We start from the raw sequence: 22,270 nt of genomic DNA, 5'->3' as shown, positions 1-22,270 counted from the left end.
TAAAAGCTATGCAAAAAGCTGGTTAACATTTGAGCAGTTAATCCATGTCTGTTCTGCCACGGCCGTACTGTTATCTGTACATGAGCAAGCTGGCTTAAAGTTAGTTTGGGTATGATTTCATGAACTTCAGTCATGTGAAGACTGTGAGAGTCATTAGGCTTATCTTTATTTAGGATCATTTTTATTCATGTACCGCTCTTTGCATCTTCTATACCAGGCTTTTCTTTTGATGATTATTTGCAGGTACAGAGATGGTTGGAAATGCCAGAACTAAGGATGTCCATACAATTCCACTTTGTATGTTTTAAGTTATGAGATGATCACGTATGATCACATACTATTTTACACACATCTCAGTCAGTGCAGTGTGTATCATACTCCTTGTCAGTTCAGCAATCCAATACTTGTTTTCATTATTCAGTCTCTGGACTTATGCCTCAGTTATGGGCCAATGTCCAAACTCTACACTGATCTACTCCTGAGATTATTCCATGGTCCTTTATCTGTAGGTCTTAATTTACTACAAATATTAATAAATTTATCTTTATAATATTTCATCAGAAATATTAGCTCTCTTGAATTAGCTCTCATGCATTTTAATCCGTATTGAGGGTTATAACCATCGTATGCAGATGGATAAGCAGAGAACAGCAAGTGCTGAAACAATGTATTCCTTTTTTAGTAGCAACTCCCATATTTTCTAAAATTTAGAAAGTTGCAAGATCTAATTGTCTCCACAGAAATTCCTGTCCTCTAATTTATTTTAATTAATTACACATCTGCTACGTATCTTGCATTGCTAAGAGAGAATGTTTGTTCACTTGAAGACACTTCATAGTTTCCAAAGTGTGGAATTAGTTTTCAAAATTATCACTCATTTAAAGATTTTTCTTTTTTCTAGGGAAAGATACAAAATAATTTTTACTAGCCTCTTTATACAGACACTTCCTGACAGCATGTTCATCTCACTGTTTGCACGTTCATTGAGCTACAGTCAAGTACTTAAAACACAATCAAGCAAACTTGCAGTGCACCTACAGAATTACGCACACCAATGTCTTTCCACAACGAATTATGCATACAGAGAAAAAATTATAGACACAAAATTCTGCACGCACGGAGAAATTATCACACAAAACAAGCCGTTAACAGATCTTGTCAGTGCTTTGCATACAAGCTTACAGCTAACGGCAGTCAGAGTATGTTGGTGAAGACTTGACTAGGCTAGCTCGGTTTTCAAGTTCAGACTTCAAGCACCAGATGGCTCTCACGCTCTGCAGAACTCAAAAGGAGCTTCCTGGGTCAAGCAGCCACCTCCTCTCGGGAACGTTTCCCAGTATCCGAGTACAGGCATCCATTCACACTCGGTGTGTCGAGTCTAAGCAGGTGAGTACCTAGTTGCCACCTAATCAGCACCATGATTCAGAGACAGGCAGAGAGTTCTTGGGACCGCCTGAAGACTACCTTGCAACTGGCTCAGTCTCTGCCTCCCCTAGCGTGTGCAGCTACACAACAGAGAAAAAGCTTAAGGATGCCGGCTCAGTATTGACAAGAGTTCAGGCACTGACATTTAGCTCTGCACTGGAAATTAGTAAGAAAAGGAGTTCCTGGTGTAGGAGAAAATGGGATTTTGCCCTCAGAGACCAATTCCTCTGGTCTATCCTACATGAGCAAGAGATAAGGTTAAAAATCAGAAGCCAGAGAGAGCATACATTTGAAAGATTATTTAGGCAATGGTTCTCCATCCTGGGACTCAAGCAAGCTTGTAAATTGCTGAGTCTATGCTTATAAAACATTATTACTCTGTGTACCTGTAATGCCCCCCCAAAAAAAACCAGTTTATTACTTCAGGAACCAACTAGCTTGTTTCTTCTACAGCTGATACCAGATTCCAGCACATCCAGTCTTTGTGTGGAGCCTCTGGGGTTCGTGGGGGTGCTGTGATGTCTGGACCTAGTTAACATGCCCAAAAGAGTCCAAGACCTACCAGCTGTTGGCAAACTGGCTACCATAAGGACTGGCACCAAAAAGATTTAGAAAACAAATGAACAACAGGTGGTAAGAACCTTAGTACAAAGGATCAGTCACAAGTGTCAGAAGACTACTTAGATCCCCAGAGGGGCCAAATCTGATAAGTATATTTAGACCACACCTAACTCATTGGGACAGCAGAGTTAGGCACAAAGATGATTAATTATTTTCACTATTAAATGCTAAACAAGGGAGCTGCAACCATGTTTTGTGTAACAGTATTTCCTAATGATCTACCCAGCTATAAGAAAGCTGAACCCCACACGCACCTCTGTCCTGATGGGTTTGAATTCACCACTTCCATTTCCCAAGGGAGTGTCCCAACCACCAGGCAATGTGCCTTTCACCAATGTCCCCTGTCAAGCTGGGCAACTGTATCAAGTGCCACAAGGAAGAATAAACAAAAAGGAACCTGATTTTATACTTAGCATGTAAACAACCTTCTGGCAAGGGAGGGAGAGGGAACGGGGACATTGGGAAATGAAAGTCTGCAAAGAGTTGTTGGATAAAATGAAGAAACAGTTTGGGCAGAGGCAGCAGAACACGGAATCAGCTTCTTCTCAGAGAGCGTATCACCAGCCTCAAAAATGAAGTTCCTTCCTGTTTATTCTAAACAGTTAATAAACAGGAAAAAATAAGTCAGGAATCAAGTCTGAGGTCTTCTTTCCTATGCAGGTTATGGATTATGCATTCTAAAGCTCTGGGGTTCTCTGCATTTAGTTTCATTTTAATATATATCTCAAGGTCAGCTCATCCCTTGTACTCTTTTTTTTATTATTATTCAAGGAAAAATTTTACACACTCATTTTACCCATACTGCTATTTTTCAGAGTGAGAATCTGTTGCCTTCACAGTTTGAGCAGACTGGTAAAAAGACACTGTTCCCAAAGGCGACATCATATGAGCTGAAAAAGCTTTGCTTTACAGATTTTCTGTTTCAGGTTAAATCTTTCCACTAATAATTTGTGTACTGAAAAATATGTTAGTTCCAGAGGAAGGCACAGATCCTAAAGCTCACCGCAGAGTATACAGAAAAGAATGGGCTGCTGATGTCTAGTCATTGCTACTAGCACTGAAACCATGAAGTCCAAGTCTAGTTTTCATCAGCTGGAGTTGTATTTCTACCTGGAATGACACCTGTAAGTAATATATTCATGAGAAGACAGAGACTGCAGTACTGTAAGGCTCAACCAAGAGGCCGTTAAAAACCAAACACAAAACAAACAAACGTAACAGTTGGTACAGGTTTTCACCTGCTGGAGAAAAGATATCAAGGAGGATCAAGCAAGATGCAAAGCACTGACACTTCAGGCTGCAGCTGCTTCTGGTTCCATTAGACTCAAAGATGCAATGGCATAGCAGTGTACAAAATCAGTCATCAAATGTGATGAAATACGTTTGCGATACTGAAACTTTGATTTCACTAAAAGTCTGAAGAAGTAAGGTGAGAAGGCACAATAAATCAAGAAACTGAGCAGCTCTGAAGATGATTACTAAGAAATCCTGTTCCACAGGAACTCACAGGAACTCAGAAATAATACAGACTTGACTGTATTCAAGAAATAGGGAGAGACATAACAAGTTTTTGTCTTCTCATAACACTGATGCTACAAATGATATATCAAGCACTGGTTCTATGGTGATGGGCAGAGACTCAAAACATGTTAGCTGCAATCATGAAAAACTGCTTATGCAAGCCTCTCCCATGACTAATTGTTACTGTCTGTTTAATTGTATGGTTTGATTGTCACATGTTTTCATCTTCCTATTGGCATTTTTAAAAGCTGGATGATGGGATATGAAGAGAATTGCTAATCCTGCGCCTTTACCTTGAGAAATACTTCAACAGTCAGAGGGGGAAGGAAGCCACAGTTGGTTCTTCCACTTGGCTCCTAACAGTATAGTGAGATGGAACTCCTCCTAGCAATTTTTCTTGCTGTTTTGACTGTCTTTGTGGCAATGGCATTCTATTATGAACACCCCAAGGCAGAAATCCCTCATGGATTTAGTCAGCGCCAAAAGCTTTACATTTTTCATTACATCCTGAACTTTGGGTTTGGTCTGGTAAGTGCAACTTGATTAAAGCTGGAGTTTTTAATTTAATTTCTGACAGAGGGGTAAGGGATTGGTGAGGTTTTTAGAATCAATGTTTAAATATATTGCAAATACGCAACTGGATTAATTTGGTGATGTGAGCACCACTGCAGATACTTTCAGCTCAGCTGGGTGTAATAGACACTACTGCTTGCTATGCAGCACCAAAGGTAACAACATGGGAAAAATAAAATTCTGCAGGCTGTAATTTGCAGTTTTTTCTGATGGGCTATGTTTTAGCTTTTTAATTCTGTTGCCTCAATGCAGTGCTGAAAGATGCAAGAAGCTTACTGCGCTGTGTATGTGGAACTTCTGCTCTGTATAACACAGTGCTTATTTAGAGAATGAGCAACTAAATAATGTCCGTGATCTCAGTTCTCTTCTACAACTGTATCACTCTGCTTCCAAGCCATCTGAAAGACAGCTGCCACATTCATCATCTTTTGCCTTTCTGTACGTCTATATGACTTTCTTTTTTGGGATAGTATACATAACATTAAAGCTGTCTTTCTGTGTCATTGGTTTTGGCACATTTTTGATCCTCCCTTGGTTTTCATCCTTGCTTCTCTTCAAAACTAAAATGGGACTTTCACTTGTCTTTCTGTTTCATCAGTTATCCTTTCCTGAATTAATTGTTGCCTCTGTCATTTTAAAAACACTTCTTCTGTGATACCTAAATCAAGCTTCTTTTCTTTTAGTTGTTTAAATTGTGAAAAAAACCTTCAGGTTCTTCGGCTTGTGCATTACATTTGACTTCAATTCCATGTTCTAATGGTATTATTTCTTCCTCCCTTTCCCTGCTACATTGCTTATTAAGTTTTGTTTGAAGTCAGCCAGTAAGCTCCTAAGAATATGACTCATCATGTCTCTTGAGAAGTGCCCCACCCAGGCCTGAACACTGCTACAAGAGTAAAGCAATGCAATAAAATAGGATAGTAATAGAAGTAAAATTAAATTTTCTTACATCTACTATACAATGTGTGGTCTTCCACATTTTCAAAACACTGTACGAATACTCTTTATCCATCAGACAAAGTTTTATCTTTGTGTAACTCATATGGAAAAAGCTAAACTGCAGAATTTAGAAACTTACTGGTGATTAATGCAGTTTTTAACTTCTGATCTTATCATTTTGTATCCCTTCTGCTGGCCAGTGAGAGGCCAAGCAAAAGCACTGTACCACATCACCTCAAAGGAGCAGAAAGATAAGAATATTAACGTACGGTTATACAAAAGTTTAAATGCAAGTAAAGTCTGGGTCACGTAGCAACTCTTGGTATTGTTGTTAGGCCAATTACTTATGCCAAAGTAGCCAAATCCTTTCAAGGGATGACAGCCCATGATGTCAAAACTGCAGGGAAAATCAAAGTTTACTAGCCTATCCAGTCTGCAGCTGGGACAAAAGATGCATGTGAAGTCACTGGAGACAAACCAGTTTGAAGTAGTTGTGCCCAATCTAATAGATTTTATGAAGAAATGTCTGCATTCACCTATGAGGATATACTTAAATAAAAACAGCTACATCTTAATGTTAATAAAACTTCTTCACTGAAAAATCTATTAACTCATCCTTTCTTTTTTCATCTAATATTCAGTCTATAAGAAGAAAAATTGACATATCAGTAAAGCTAAACAATAGCCAGGGGACTTAGAACTGATCCTGTCTGGGAAATAGAGGGGCTGATTAAATTATGCTACTTACTGTGTCAATAGTTTGTAAGCATCTTGTACCCCATTTATTCTAGTAATGATTTAGGTAGAAGGGCTAGCACAAAGTGCAATTCACATGAGTTCTGGGGCGTACATGGTAGGCCTTTGTACCTGTGTAAAGAGGACAAAGGACCCTAACACCACGGATAGCACAGCTCTGTCACATCCCTCCCACAGACATTATTACTATGTGCATGTTGCTGCAGGCCCTAGTCCTTTGCCTGAACATGTATCTGCACTCCCACTTCTAAGCTAATGCAGCTCTTACACAGCTTTTCTCCTGGTGCATGGAAATCTCCATGCCAGTGGGATCAGTTTTTCAGTATTTCACTGTGAACGCCAGACACTGTTGCCCTTAGTGTGACTGCAGAGGTTGAGCTAGACAATGCTTCAAATGAGGTCGCAGTTCTCTAGTCCCATACTCCGACTGTCTTATGCTACCTGCAAGTCTTTATTAATTTTCAAGCTGTCATGTCAGCTATAGTGTTAGAAGACCCTTAATGAACATATAACCAAACTCTCCAATTACTGGTTTACAAATTATACTACTAAGCAGTCACACTTATTTACAAATGTCAAAATGTCAGTCATGTTTGACTGACTTGGTTAATCACCTGCAAAAGAGCAAGCTTTATGAACATGAAGATCCTGAAAGTGGGATTTCTGGTAATAAAGAAACCAGTGACACATAGTCTAGCTATACTTTATGTACACATAGCCCAGTCTTGCAGCTGTCATGCAAGTGATCACTTTTTTCCAGAAACTGTAGGCCAAAACCCAATACCTAACTTTGAGGGAGCATATATACTAAAAAATGGACTTGAATCAGAAAACAAAGAACAAATGCAAATTCTGCTGGTTCTTGTAGAACTTCTATTCACAGGAACTATACAATTTAAAACAATACAATTTAAAACAACACCACAAGATTAAAATTTCATTTGCATATTAACAGAAAGAACTATGAAGATTATGCGTGATGATACCAATTACGGATGTCTGCCATAACTGTACATTGTTGCAGTAATCCACAGAAGATACTCACAGCTAACAGTGAAGCGACTAAGAACAATAAAAATAAATGCCAATCTCTATGAAAGTTGACCCGTGAAGCAACTGCAGGATTAACAAAAATGAGATGTCAGCCTGCCAACACTAAACACAGCGGTTGATAAGGACTCCTATTTTTTGTCAGTATTTCCAAGACAAAGATGATCTGTATATTATATACAAACAACATAGCTAATTACAGGTTTAACCTTTACTGTTACAAAAGTATTAGTGTGAGGAAAGAAAATACCAGAGGGAATTGGAGGATTAAAGAAACAAAATTATTTTCCCATGGACATCATACAGGAGTTCTGTAGAAAGAATCAGTGTGAGACTAAAACTTGGCCACAAGATGATCCTTCTTGCATACGGGATCAGCTCCTCAAATGGCCTAAAATGGGATACCTACATCAAACTTAACAGGACCATATTATTGAGCTACAGGAGGTCTGTGAAATGTGAGGTGAAAGCCACAAGACTTATTGTGGGGTTTTAAGATACATGCAGCGTATACCTTTGTATATGCAAATTTTTTTTTTAAATACATATGCATGAATAACGGCAACACAGCAAATTAAATTACTCATTAGAGAAGTGTACTGCTGAAGAAGAGAAGCACAAAATTTAATCCAATATAGTGAAAATAGTGATACTGCCTCATATTTTTCATCTTGAGCAGGAATAGACTAGAGCAGACAACTGAAACAGCTTAAAGCCATCCAGATGCAATGAAGTAGACTAGCTGAGAGTGACATAAGAATCTTCAGCCTGAGCGTTTAAGTAAGAATCACTGAGCTGTGAGAAGACCAAGCTAAGGTTCAAAGCTATTCTTGTGCAGGAGGCCAGCTGTGGTAGATGGCACAGAATTTTTTTTCTGCAAGTTAAAAAGTAGTGTGAGTTTGGGAAACTAAAGTATTAGCCACATTTCTTCATCCAAAGCTGAAGTCTAAAATGCTGTAACTACTCCTTATTTTGTTCAGACACATGGCTACTTAAACACCTGACAAGTTGAAGTATTTGACACCTTCTTTTATCTACTATTAAGAGTTTGATTTTTTTCCTGATAAAAACTAAGCCAGGATTTCACCACTGAAGAATGAAATAATTTGAAAAACACCATGATCTCATCTAACATTTCTGATATAATCTAGAAATTACCACCAAAGCTAACCCTATGTTCTGCTAGATAGTACTGGTAACATTTTTGCCAGAGATGTAAGGTGGTATTAATGAGCCAAGTTACTGCGCTTCTGTGAAAGCAACTCTCAGGCTGGCTTTCCCACAGGCTCAAAGGCCTTGCTTTTGGAGAAGCATGGACACAAGGCAGCTACAGAAGATAAGTCCATCCATTCCTGTCAAATCTGCTGCTCTTTGAATTTCAAATTTTGGTAGGTATGACATTACAATGAAGATGTGTCCAAATCATCATCATCATAACCGGCCACTTCATTGTGTCATCAGGAGACAAAGTTTGAATTGACCATGGAATTTTAAATTTTTCACGATCAATCTCCAGGTAAGATGGAAATTTGCACTAATTTGTAGTTTCTTTCCCTTTATTAACAGGCAAAATTTTTGGAAAAAGTAGGTATCACCTCAGAGGTCCATTTCCTCAGGGCTTTAATGGATGGAATACCACCATTAAAAGATCAACGTCTTTTTATCAAGGACTTAAGGTTTGAAAAGGTTAAAGTAAGACTTTACCAGCCAAAAATATCAACCACTGGCCAAAGAAGAGGAATCCTTTATTTTCATGGAGGAGTTGGACAGTTTGGAAGCATTCGTAAGTAATATATATAATATGAGCTATAACTACAAATACTATGTAGTTTCTGATCTGACATGCTACTTCTTAAATGACAAGAAGAGTTAGTAGGTTAAGCATTATAAACAACAAAATTAATTTCAGGACAGCAGAATAATTTTGTTTACATGCAGTAGGCATCATGTTAAATTGTCTTTATACAGGTCATGTATCTAGGACTTTTATTCTCTGATCATTTATAATATCTGTTTTCTTCCTTCATGCTTACGAAAAAAGTTGAAAATCTCATTAGAATTTTATCTCTTATTTTAAAGAACCCAATTTGTGTTCACATGTGTGTGCAAGCTTGTGTGTGTGTATACTGCTGTGTGTCTTTATAGTGGCAAAACAAGGAAAAAATACGTTTTGGCATTTGAAATGGAAAGGCATAAGAGATTAGATGGTGGCTCATGCACAAGAAAAAAATCTTGTGCTAGATTTCTCACTGGCAAGAAGATTCCCACAGACATAATGAAGCTGTGAGCAATGTAATAATAAAAGATTAGACCATGCCACAATAAGAGAATTACAGTGTAGCATTAATCACAGAATAGAGATAGAAATTTCAGAATATTTTCATTCAACTTATTTTTAAAGCAAGTTACAATTCCATTGAAATATTTTGTTTTACAGGGGCCTATGAAAGAACATGCCGCTATTTGGCTAAAAAAAGCAATTCAGTGGTTGTGTCTGTTGGGTAAGTGGAGTCAATCCAGACACTATATGATAGCCATTTGTGCCTCCTTCTAGGTTTGTAAGTCTTTAATGCATAGTCACTGCAAGCCAAGTTCCTTGTAAAGTGCATACAGTACTTATATTTAATGATCACATGTGTTTCACCAGCACTAATCACTCTTAGGAAGAATTAGTCAACTAATCCCCACTTGTTTATTTCCAAGTAAAATCCATTATAATAATTTATAATTTGTAGTCACCACTAAGAGGTGAGGATGTTTTTTTTTCCTAAAGCCATATCCAAACCACCTTAAGTTGAAAGCCAACACTGTGTTTGAAGTGTAACTGTTTCTGTTAAAAACACAGCTGCCCAGACTACTAAATACTCATTTTAGCAGTAGTTCTGAAAAACTGGGGGGGATATCCACATTTAACTTGCAATCAACCTGAGATGAACATTTAAAGTATTTTTCTGATGAGCTGTAATGCATTTTTAAAAGAATCGATTTTTAAAAGTTCAGGAAAAGAGTTGACGTCTTGGAAATTGATTAAAATTGCACTCATTACTATTTACATCCTAAAATACTTGAAGAACCGCTAACTCGTATTGATTCCGTTTATAAAGAATTCAGCTTATAGAAAACCACTGAAAACCTTTCATATTTTCACTAGCAATTTTCTATGCTCATATTCTCTAACAATTTGTTGGGAAATGTTCACTTCAATTTCTAACTAGAATTGTCGATAACTGATTCGTACATACCTGCCTTGCCACCTAATTCTACAATAACTCAGCATGTGCCTTCAGTCACCTAAAAGACAGGTAAAGAAGTATTTTGCAAAGATAGAATAGTGCACTGACTCCCCCAAATATTAACAATAGTAGCAAATAATACATCAAAAGCAATAATTACGATCAATTCTATTGCTGTAATGATAAACTCAGAGTATTTTCCTATCTTCAGAATGAAATATATGAATGAAAAGATGACAACGGGATCATTCACTAGATATGGCTATGTTAAAACACTTCCACTCCTATTTAGGTATCGCTTAGCTCCTGAGCATCCATTTCCAACCCAGTTTGAGGATTGTCTCACTGCCACCATACACTTTATGAGGACTGCACAAGATTATGGAGTAGACCCTTCCCGCATTATCATCTGTGGAGATAGTAGTGGAGGTACACTCACTGCTGCTGTTGCCCAAGCACTGGTGAACAGAAGAGATCTCCCAAAGCTGAGAGCACAAATCCTAATATATCCTTTTCTCCAGTGTGTGGACTTTAATTTGCCTTCTTATCAGCAGAATGAGGGAGTCCCCATTTTGTTAAAAAAACGAACCCTTGCTCTTGGTTTGAAGTATCTTAATAAAGACTTGTCAGTCATGGAAGCAATATTTAAAGGCTCTCATATTCCAGAAGATTTGCAACTGAAATATCAGAAATGGGTGAATCCTGACTACATCCCTCATGAGTTTAAAACAAGAGGCTACAAACCAATTGCAATAAATCCATTCTCAGAAGAGCTCTATACACTGTTCAAGCTTGTGTTTGACCCTGTTTTTTCACCACTGCTAGCTGAAGACAGTGTTATTGCTCAACTTCCTGAGACTTTCATTTTGACCTGTGAATTTGATGTGCTTAGAGATGATGGACTGCTGTACAAGAAACGATTAGAGGATCATGGTATAAAAGTGACCTGGTGCCATCTGCAAGAGGGATTCCATGGAATAGTATTCTTAGCTCTTTGCAGTGGGGCGTCAACATTCCGATCTGGAAATAAAGGCCTGGAAAAGATAGTAAATTTTCTAAGATTGATGTAAAATTCCATTTCTTGCTTTCCATTCCTGATTCCTATCTTTCATTGCTCGCAAAGATTTTTAAAGAAACACCCTCAATTTTCCTTTTCTTAAATCATCATCTTAAATTTCTGCATTGTACCTGTCTTCTTTTTACCCAATAAATTGATTTGGTGATGGCTCTTCCTTCGTTTTCTCTTATGATAGGCAAAATCAGGTGAACTTACCTTTCTTTCCTCTACCACCTCTTCAGAGTTTTGTCCTGTACCCATAAAAGGTCTGGTCCCAATGGCAAGTGTTTTGCAATGCAGTGTGGCTCAATAAAGTTCTGGCAGTATTAATACACAAACCGCGATTTGAGTACACCTTGGGGCAGGTAACAGGGCATGAATCTACAGGTTAAGTGTATAATGAGCACAGTCAATGATTTATCAAAGCCTATATCTGGTGAAAGCTGAATTTGAGGCAAGCTTAAAGAGAATTGAATGTAGCAGAAAAGATTTCAGCATTAGACATAGAAGAAAGAAGTGGAAGGAAAGGAGAGGAGGTCAGGAAAAGGGTTAGGCTGGAGCTACAGATGTTCTAAAAAGTATTGGTTAAGGAATACAACATCTATTAAAAAAATCATGCTGTCCTGGTTTCGGCTGGGACAGAGTTAATTTCCTTCCTAGTAGCTGGTACAGTGCTGTGTTTTGGATTTAGGATGAGAATAATGTTGATAACACAACGGTGTTTTAGTTGTTGCTAAGCAGTGCTTACACTAGTCGAGGACTTTTCAGCTTCCCATGCTCTACCGACTGAGAAGGCTGGAGGTGCACAAGAAGCTGGGAGGGGGCACAGCCAGGACAGCTGACCCAAACTGGCCAAAGGGACATTCCATACCATGGGACGTCATGCTCGGTACAGAAACTGGGGGAAAGCTGGCCGGGGGAGCTGCTGCTCGGGGACTGGCTGGGCATCGGTCGGTGGGTGGTGAGCAATTGCATCGTGCATCACTTGCTTTGTATATATTTTTTTTTTCCCCCAAGTATTAAACTGTTCTTATCTCAACCCATGAGTTTTCTCACTTTTACTCTTTCGATTCTCTCCCCCATCCCACCGGGGGGAGGGGGGAAGAGTGAGCAAGCGGCTGTGTGGTGCTCAGTTGCCGCCTGAGGTTAAACGACAACAGTCCTTTTTGGTGCCCAACGTGGGGCCCGAAGGGTTTGAGATAATAACACATTAACCAGAGCACATTAAGGAATTTGTATCTGTTAACAGTTGCAGGTCACAATATTTATTCATCTGTTCTCGATATTAGTTTATCTGATCTGCATCCTGCTCTTTTTTCTGCTGTACATGTTAGAGATTGGTGTGTTTTTGCAGTTTGCTGTGCTCTGCAGTGATTAGTGATGTTTTGCCTGGGAGGTTTGTTATTAAAACACTGGCCTTGAGCTTAATCTGGTATTTGAGCTTTGTACTGAAGCCATTACTGTACTTCGGGTACCACTTCATGGAGACAATTAGCAGTTATAGTTCCTCCTCTGAGAGGTTTTTTATGGAGGAAATACAAAATGGCAGCGCTGCTACCTTCTTCTATTAGGAGGAGTTTCCTCCTTCATTACAGTAACTTTTCAGTATCTTGAACATCCTTGGGTAGTTAAGATACTTCTATTGGTATTTCTTGGGAATATTGTTTCGGTTTTGTCTAAGGTTAATAAGCAATTTAAGAATATCATCCAGAGATCTGCCCCAAGGCTGGATAGTTATGAGCGGCAGGGTGTGTGGGATACGATGGGCAAGTACCTAGGACAGTGGGCACCCCCAATGTTTTGGAACTTCACCCCTGAACAAGTGCAGAATCCTGAAAAATTAGTAGAGTATTTGGGAAAAGTACGCTGTCACCCTGGCAACTCCAGAGAGACACAGATCACTGCAACGTGCTGGGGCCTGGCCCATGCCTACCGAGCCCTGTTCAACACTATTCAGTACCCTCAAGGGTAAAGAAGTACCCTTCCCCCCTCAAGGGGAAGAGAGGGTCTTTGGATCTGACGATAAAACAACAGGCCCTGCAGCTACTCTAACCCTGGCGACGGGTCCTGTGGCCACTCTAACCCCGGTGGCAGGCACTGCAGCTGAACCAAAGAACCAACTTGTGCTGGTATCAGTCGCTCCTATACACAGGAAGAAATCTTGGAAGCGGAAGTTGGCTCATTTAGTAAGGGAGGAAGAAGCTTCTTCTAAAAGGGCGCTGGAGGAAGAAGTGTATGAGGCAGACTACGCTGGAGTAGGGCTATCACGAGAATGGGAGGAAGAGAGCTGGCCGCTGCCCAGGGAGGAAGAAGAGGAAGAGCTCATAGACAAGGCGGTAACCACCCGATCTCTATCCCTGAGTGAGCTGCGAGATATACGAAAAGATTTCAGCCGTCGTCCAGGCGAGCATATTGTCACCTGGCTGCTCCGATGCTGGGATAATGGGGCCAGTAGCCTGGAATTAGAGGGTAAAGAAGCCAAGCAGCTGGGATCCCTTTCCAGGGAAGGGGGCACCAACAAAGCGATTGGAAAAGGGACACAAGTCCTCAGCCTTTGGAGGCGACTCCTGTCAAGCGTGAAGGAAAGGTATCCCTTTAAGGAAGATGTTACATGTCACCCAGGCAAGTGGACCACCATGGAGAGAGGTATCCTGTACCTGAGGGAATTAGTTGTGCTGAGGTGATTTATGGTGACCTGGACAATGAACAGTTATCCAAAGATCCAGATGAAGTCAAGTGCACATGACCCATCTGGTGGAAGTTGGTACAGAGCGCACCAGTGTCATATGCCAACTCGTTGACAATACTGACCTGGAAAGATGGAGAGGGACCAACAGTGGATGAACTGGCCGGCCAACTGCGGGAATACGAAGAAAGTCTCTCTTCCTCCCTCATCTCAGCTGTGGAGAAACTGTCCTGGGAGGTCCAGCAACTCAAAGAGGATAGGTCCTACTCCCCACCTGTACGGACCAGTATCTCAGCTATTAGGAGTCAGCGTTCTTCTGCTCAAGAGAGGATATAAAGGGTACACACCATGGGGCACCCTGTGGTTTTACCTGTGTGACCACGGAGAGGACATGAGGAAGTGGGATGGAAAACCTACCTCAGCCCTAGGGGCACAGGTATGTGAGTTGCAAGGAAAAACAATCACAAAAGGGGGTTCTTCCAGGAAAATTGCTGCTCCAGTTTCCAGCGGGCAGTTCCCCAGACAGAGTAGAAGGGCTGATCTTACTCCTGATCTTAATGAAGAGACTTCTGACTCGTATTTACAGGAAATGAGTAACAAATACTATGACCAGGACTAGAGGGGCCCTGCCTCCAGCCAGGGGGAGGAAAGGGACAACCGGCTTTACTGGACTGTGTGGATTCGGTGGCCTGGCACATCAGACCCACAGGAGTATAAGGCTCTAGTAGACACCGGTGCACAGTGTACCTTAATGCCATCAAGCTACAAAGGGGCAGAACCCATCTGTATTTCTGGAGTGACAGGGGGATCCCAACAGCTAACGGTATTGGAAGCTGAAGTGAGCCTAACTGGGAATGAATGGCAGAAGCACCCCATTATGACTGGCCCAGAGGCTCCGTGCATCCTTGGCATAGACTGCCTCAGGAGAGGGTACTTCAGGAACCCAAGAGGCTACCCATGGGCTTTTGGTATAGCTGCCTTGGAGATGGAAGAAATTAAACAGCTGTCCACCCCACACGGTGTCTCGGAGGACCCTTCTGTGGTGGGGCTCCTGAAGGTCTAAGACCAACAGGTGCCAATCGCTACCACAACAGTGCACTGGCGGCAATATCGCACCAACCGAGACTCCCTGATTCCCATCCATAAGCTGATTCGTCGACTGGAGAGCCAAGGAGTGATCAGCAAGACTCGCTCACCCTTTGACAGTCCCATACGGCCAGTGCGAAAGTCTAATGGAGAGTGGAGACTAACAGTAGACTATCGTGGCCTGAATGAAGTCATGCTGCCGCTGAGTGCTGCTGTGCCGCGCATGCTAGAACTTCAATACGAACCGGAGTCGAAGGCAGCCAAGTGGTGTGCCACAACTGATACTGCTAATGCGTTCTTCTCAATCCCTTTGGCAGCAGAGTGCAGGCCACAGTTTGCTTTCACTTGGAGAGGCATCCAGTACACCTGGAACCGACTGCCCCAGGGGTAGAAACACAGCCCCGCTGTTTGCCATGGACTGATCCAGACTGCACTGGAACAGAGTGAAGCTCTAGAACATCTGCAATATATTGATGACATCATTGTATGGGGCAACACAGCAGAAGTTGTTTTTGAAAAAGGGAAGAAAACAGTCCAAATCCTTCTGAAAGCCGGTTTTGCCATAAAACAAAGTAAGGTCAAGGGACCTGCCCAGGAGATCCAGTTTTTAGGAATAAAATGGCAAGATGGTCGTTGTCAAATCCCAATGGATATGATCAACAAAATAACAGCCATGTCTCCATCAACTAGCAAAAAAGAAACACAAGCTTTCTTAGGTGTTGCGGGTTTTTGGAGAATGCATGTTCCAAATTACAGTCTGATCGTAAGCCCTCTCTATCAAGTGACCCGGCAGAAGAACGATTTCAAATGGGGCCCTGAGCAATGACAAGCCTTTGAACAAATTAAACTGGAGGTAGTTCATGCAGTAGCCCTTGGGCCAGTCCGGGCAGGGCAAGATGTAAAAAATGTGCTCTACACCACAGCCGGGGAGAATGGCCCTACCTGGAGCCTCTGGCAGAAAGCACCAGGGGAGACTCGAGGTCGACCCCTAGGGTTTTGGAGTCGGGGATACAGAGGATCCGAGGCCTGCTATACTCCAACTGAAAAAGAGATATTAGCAGCATATGAAGGGATTCGAGCTGCTTCAGAAGTGATCAGCACTGAAGCACAGCTCCTCCTGGCACCCCAACTGCCGGTGCTGGGCTGGATGTTCAAAGGGAGGGTCCCCTGTACACATCATGCAACTGATACTACGTGGAATAAGTGGGTCACACCAATCACACAACGGGCTCGAATAGGAAACCCCAGTCACCCAGGAATCTTGGAAGTGATCATGGATTGGCCAGAAGGCAAAGATTTTGGAATATCGCCAGAGGAGGAGGTGATGTGTGCTGAAGAGGCCCCACTGTATAATAAACTACCAGAAAATGAGAAACAATATACTCTGTTCACTGATGGGTCCTGTCATATTGTGGGAAAGCATCGGAGGTGGAAAGCTGCTGTATGGAGTCCCATGCGACAAGTTGTAGAAACTGCTGAAGGAGAAGGTGAATCGAGCCAATTTGCAGAAGTAAAGGCCATCCAGCTGGCTTTAGACATTGCTGACTGAGAAAAGTGGCCAGTACTTTATACTGACTCATGGATGGTGGCAAATGCCCTGTGGGGGTGGTTACAGCAATGGAAGCAGAGCAATTGGCAGCGCAGAGGCAAACCCACCTGGGCTGCCGCATTGTGGCAAGATACTGCTGCCCGGGTGGAGAACCTGGTTGTAAAAGTCCGTCACGTAGATGCTCACGTACCCAAGAGTCGGGCCACTGAAGAACATCAAAACAACCAGCAGGGGGATCAGGTTGCTAAGATTGAAGTGGCTCAGGTGGATCTGGACTGGCAACATAAGGGTGAATTATTTATAGCTTGGTGGGCATCACCAAGGATGCCACCTGCCACACCTCAAGCCATCAAGGAAGAGATGCAACATATAGATGGGGTGGATTTGACCATGGACACTATTGCACAGGTTATCCATGAATGTGAAACATGCACTACAATCAAGCAAGTCAAGCGGTTAAAGCCCCTCTGGTATGGAGGACAATGGCTGAAATATAAATATGGGGAGGCCTGGCAGATCGATTATATCACACTCCCACAAACCCGCCAAGGCAAGCGCCATGTGCTTACAATGGCAGAAGCAACCACCGGATGGCTGGAAACATATCCCGTGGCCCATGCCACTGCCCGGAACACTATCCTGGGCCTTGAAAAGCAAGTCCTATGGCAACATGGCACCCCAGAAAGGACTGAGTGAGACAACGGGACTCATTTCCGAAACAACCTCATAGACACCTGGGCCAAAGAGCACGGCACTGAGTGGGATCACATCCCCTATGGATACAATGGACTATTAAAGACTACACTGACAGCAATGGGTGGTGGAATAATGTGGAAGGATGGAGAAGTCCGATGTGTACCTCAAGGAGATTTGATTTTGGGTGAGAATAGCCCATAATTTGAACTGTATGATGTTAATTGCTACATAGTATTATATGCCATATCAAAGGTATTGCAATGAGAATCACCCAGATTAATGAAGAATGAACTTTGATGAAACCGAGCAAAGCACAGTGATGACAGAACCAGAACTGACTTCAACATGAAACAATCCAACACCGCATAGCATCTCCATCTTTCCTGCCCTGAAAGATTATTATGACAGATGGAGCCCAAAGTCATGGACTAAATGAACTCAAATGAATATTTTAGAGGGATGGCCCATAGACTAAGGGAATGATATCTGTGTGTGTATATATATCAAAAGACAGGAAAGGGGTGGTGATTAATGGGAATGTATTTGAAAGTGAGGGACCTGGGCATGATGTAGATGGTATAGAATAAGGGGTGGATATTGTCCTGGTTTTGGCTGGGACAGAGTTAATTTCCTTCCTAGTAGCTGGTACAGTGCTGTGTTTTGGATTTAGGATGAGAATAATGTTGATAACACAACGGTGTTTTAGTTGTTGCTAAGCAGTGCTTACACTAGTCAAGGACTTTTCAGCTTCCCATGCTCTACCGACTGAGAAGGCTGGAGGTGCACAAGAAGCTGGAGGGGGCACAGGACAGCTGACCCAAACTGGCCAAAGGGACATTCCATACCATGGGACATCATGCCCAGTATAGAAACTGGGGAAAGCTGGCTGGGGGGGCCGCTGCTCGGGGACTGGCTGGGCATCGGTCGGTGGGTGGTGAGCAATTGCATCGTGCATCACTTGCTTTGTATATTCTTTTTTTATTTTTATTATTATTACTATTTTACTTTATTTTATTTCAATTATTAAACTGTTCTTATCTCAACCCACGAGTTTTCTCACTTTTACTCTTCCGATTCTCTCCCCCATCCCATCAGGGCAGGGGGAGTGAGTGAGTGGCTGTGTGGTGCTCAGTTGCCGGCTGAGGTTAAACCACGACACCCAGGAGTCATTTGGAAGGCACAGACTTCAAAGAATAACTGAGAGGAAGAAAGGTTAAAATAAAGATTTACGGCAGACTAAATGAAAGACGGCTTTCAGTCATGAGTAAGAGCAAAATGCATAGGGAGTAGCTACTAATTTGGGTTGGGGAGATGGAGATAACAAAAAGAGAGGACACTGAAAGGTAGGTAGGGGTAGGCTAAATGAAGGAGACAGATCAAGCAAATATATAGCACCTTTAAAAACCAGTATCATAGAGCACGTACTAAGCTGTAATTTCTTAAAGCTTCTTATCGTCACTGTAAAGGGCATACTAAATCCATCTTGCAGATCGGAAGACTAAGGCTTACAGGTATGAAGGGGTCTGAGATGCTTTCAGTCATTTGTTTACATAAATACAAGAAAAGAAATGTGAACTGGAGGACAGTAAGTTTCTTACATGCTCTACTTGGCAATACTGAAGTTACTTAAATTGCACTACAGAGTCTAATTGTCCTACTAAATTAACTGGAGCAAATAAAAAACCCAACAAACCAAACCAAGAAACCAAAAGCCAGGCAAATTATATTTACCAAATTGTTTCATTTTGAAATGTACATTAAAAAAAAAAAAAGGAACGTATCAGAAGCTATTATTTCTGCTTTTAATTCTTCTTTGGAATACATTATTTTTTCCTGTTTTCTTAGCTTTATGCCTTATTATGTTATTATGTTAGTTATTAAGCCTGGCTATACTTGATGGAATCAATACCTCAGTTATTACAGCTGGCAACTTTACCATGCTTTAGTTAATCCTCGTAATATTTTCCTGTATTACACATAGTAGCTCCGCAATAGTCAACGAACTATAGGCTAACTGTAGGCTGTGTTTCCTAACACAGCCTACAATCAGAAGTGAAATGTTTTGCAATATTTTAGAGAAAGATGTTACAAGAAAAACAGTAACACGTGACATTTGCATAACTCACTAGCACCAACTATCCTGACACTTTTGCCTTTATTAGTGTTTGGTTTGAAAGCTGCCTGCCTCTTATGCTGATAAACAATTGGTGTGAAAGTTGATGAGTTTTATGCATTCTCAATCTATAAAGAGGTCTGTGATTCCACATCTACATAAGCCTTACAAAAACTGACAGGTTAAGCGTGGAGAAAAAACAGCAAGGTCATCTTTCTCTGAATAGGTATTGTTATAATACTTTGCCTTCTATCATTACTATGACCATTAGAAATATGCTGAAAAATTAAGAAAAGAATTAATTTTAGAGGTGACTAACTTCCTGCATAAACAGAGGCTCACTGATGAGAAAATGGGAAGAATTTACTGAATTATCATCAATTCTGTACTCACCAACTGATATATTGAACATGTCAGTCTCCAGCAACACTAAATTCAATTAATAAAGTTTCAATTTTGGAAGCTCTGAGTAGCTGACTGTTTTATAAGAATAAAGAACCGTATGCATATCCATAATGCACCTTACAATGCCAAGCTCCAGGCTGTGTTAATTTTCTCCAGTTTAGTGGAATCTCTTCAATCTTATTTAGCTAATGCAAGTCTGTTCTCATCTATGGATAGGTAAAGACTTTGTGGAAGCTGGGATTTTGAAATGAGCTTGCTGAAAGAATAAAAGAATGGATGTAGCAAAACATATCAGCAAACACCTACAGTTTAAAGAGCTACTACTAGTAGCTTTTTATCCAAGATGGGTATCTCTCTACTGCCAGAAAGAAAAAAAGCCTTTTTGTTTGCAAAGACAGTTTAACACCTCAAAAACAATTGGGGAAAAAAACACCAAAAAACCCACTGACTGTTAGGAATGTGAGAGACTGACAGTGATCATAGATATTTTTACCCATACATCTGCAGGTACAGGAACAGCTGACCAGACTGGTAATATTTGAAGCATCTCTGAACAAGCATCAGTAGAAAAGTGACATGCAGGAACAGGATTGAGTCACATGAGCATTTTGGAATGTAAGGCACCAAGTATCACGAAACAGTTGTGAATATGAGCATCCCCAGAAGGACCAAGTAGCTCTAAGACCATGGGATTAGCCTGATTCTGGAAAAACATGGAAACTGTGTTTAACAGGACAGGGAGGAAGGACTGAGGTGTTGACATAGCATACAGTTAGAATATGCTCTAACTGAGCATACTCAGAGTATGCTCTAAGAGTAAAATATTAAGATATTATTCTGAAACATTACTTAACCAACATTTCTTTAACAACAGAAGGGCTATAATGCATAATTGAAAGATTTTTGTTCAGACTGTCACGACTGTACAACAGATTATTACTGAAGACAACTGCCAGGGCACAACATCAAAAAGCAAACAAACAAAACCCCCAAACTGTCCCTTTTTTATTTATTTTTAAATAATAAAAAAAATTATTTGTTTTTAAATAAAAAAGACAGTAAAGAAATATTTCTTCCACTCTATCAGATCCATCAAAGTTTCAAAACAGAGATGGCATCTGTGAGGTGTTTTGGTTTTGATTAAAGGCGTTTAATTATTGACTCACTGAATACTGTCAAGAAAAGACTCCTGCCAATACGGTGTCAGCAACAGCTTATACAGCTACAGCAGACATACATGTCCTCTTTGGTATGAAGCTTTCATAATCTCAACTGATTTATTCCAAATATCAAGTATTTAATTAAATTGTTAGTGGTTGCTCTTAAAAGTTTTGTTTACTGCCACTGCAGTAATAAGTGCCTTTATGAGTTTACTATTCTTGGTTACAGGTGCTTTTGAAAGCACAGAATTTTCCTCCTCTGAGGATTCAAACATAAGAAATCGTCAAGAATGCTGAAATACAATATTCAAAGCTGATCTCCATGCAATAATTTATTTCAGGATATTTTGATTGATGGCACAGACATCAGAAATAAGCACTTAGTAAGAACTGTGTTGTTCTGCTGTTTTGCTGGGAATATATTGCAAAACAAATGCTCAATAAAAAAAAAACAGGCTGTGCTATAGTATCACACTACACAGAAACTATTTACAGAACTAATAACCCAAAACATCAACAGGATGATCCTGCTGTGTTACGGAAAAAGCCCTACAGATAAATGTTGATAAGCTTAGGACAGAATGAGCACTGACCATGGGTGTCTGGGTTTGGCTTCGACACTCTACAGTCTGACATTTGTAACTAACTATTATCATTAAACTTGTGCTCCATGTAAGGGAAAGGCAGCTCCAAATCAGCCAACTTCAGCAAAGAAAAAGCCCTTACTGTGAACAGCCGAGGATTTGCCTATTGCACCAATGTTGGTGCAAATCTGTGTTGCTTTATCCAACACATTCTTAGCTCCACAAGCTAAAATTATGCAAATCAGCTGCCATGATTGCTTTGCTTTAAGTATTATGCTAATGAAGCTAAGGACTAATTCAGTTTTCAGGCTGGAATTTCATTTTAAAAGCCAGGATAGGAAAACAGTTTGGGAGCTCTAACTTTAAAACCGTGTGGAAAAGGAAATTCCAATAAGAAGAATACAAAACAGAAAAATTATTTCACTGAACAACTGCCACTAACTTTAATCATCCCTCACTAATAATATACGTATATTCATAATGCCTCTACATTAAACTAGAAACAAGAATTACAATGAATATAAAATTCTGAGAGTTTAATTAGTGAAAAGCTTTTACCAGAAACAATAGTGGCTTGAATCTACAAACACACCACCATGTATCTGGAGAGACCTTAATGTACGTTAAGACTTGCACTGTGCATTCCACTATGAAACAGTTTATCAACTAAATGTGGATTTGGATATTTTTCTTCTCAGAGAAGTATATACCTTGATGACAACTGCAAGGAGCCCCACATCATTAAAATTTAACAAGAGAAATGTCCATCCATAATGAATCCACAACAAACCAAACACAGACAATCTTCAAATAAGG

The 22,270-nt window shown here is 40.6% G+C and overlaps 2 protein-coding genes across 2 annotated transcripts in view; one reads left to right on the top strand and one right to left on the bottom strand.

The window, feature by feature from the left end:
* Positions 1 to 22,270, bottom strand: part of LRRC38 (leucine rich repeat containing 38) — a 109,342-nt gene that overhangs the window by 19,388 nt on the left and 67,684 nt on the right. The gene's annotated exons all lie outside the window — the stretch shown is intronic.
* On the top strand, positions 3,849 to 11,513 carry LOC143169069 (arylacetamide deacetylase-like 4). Its single transcript, XM_076356234.1, has 4 exons — positions 3,849 to 4,095; positions 8,452 to 8,668; positions 9,323 to 9,386; positions 10,411 to 11,513. Exons 1-4 carry the CDS (start codon positions 3,940 to 3,942, stop codon positions 11,186 to 11,188), a joined length of 1,215 nt encoding a protein of 404 aa, XP_076212349.1. The 5' UTR covers positions 3,849 to 3,939; the 3' UTR covers positions 11,189 to 11,513.

Source organism: Aptenodytes patagonicus, chromosome 19 (genome assembly GCF_965638725.1).
Source record: "Aptenodytes patagonicus chromosome 19, bAptPat1.pri.cur, whole genome shotgun sequence".
Lineage (NCBI taxonomy): Eukaryota > Metazoa > Chordata > Aves > Sphenisciformes > Spheniscidae > Aptenodytes > Aptenodytes patagonicus.
This window is presented reverse-complemented; position numbering and strand designations above follow the sequence as displayed.

What these genes read in the sequence shown, in the direction of transcription:
- LOC143169069 (XM_076356234.1), top strand. Translation starts at nt 3,940, where the DNA reads ATGGAACTCCTCCTAGCAATTTTTCTTGCTGTTTTGACTGTCTTTGTG. An exon ending in TGAACTTTGGGTTTGGTCTG is followed by an intron (nt 4,096 to 8,451) that starts GTAAGTGCAACT and finishes CTTTATTAACAG; the next exon opens with GCAAAATTTTTGGAAAAAGT. An exon ending in TCAGTGGTTGTGTCTGTTGG is followed by an intron (nt 9,387 to 10,410) that starts GTAAGTGGAGTC and finishes ACTCCTATTTAG; the next exon opens with GTATCGCTTAGCTCCTGAGC.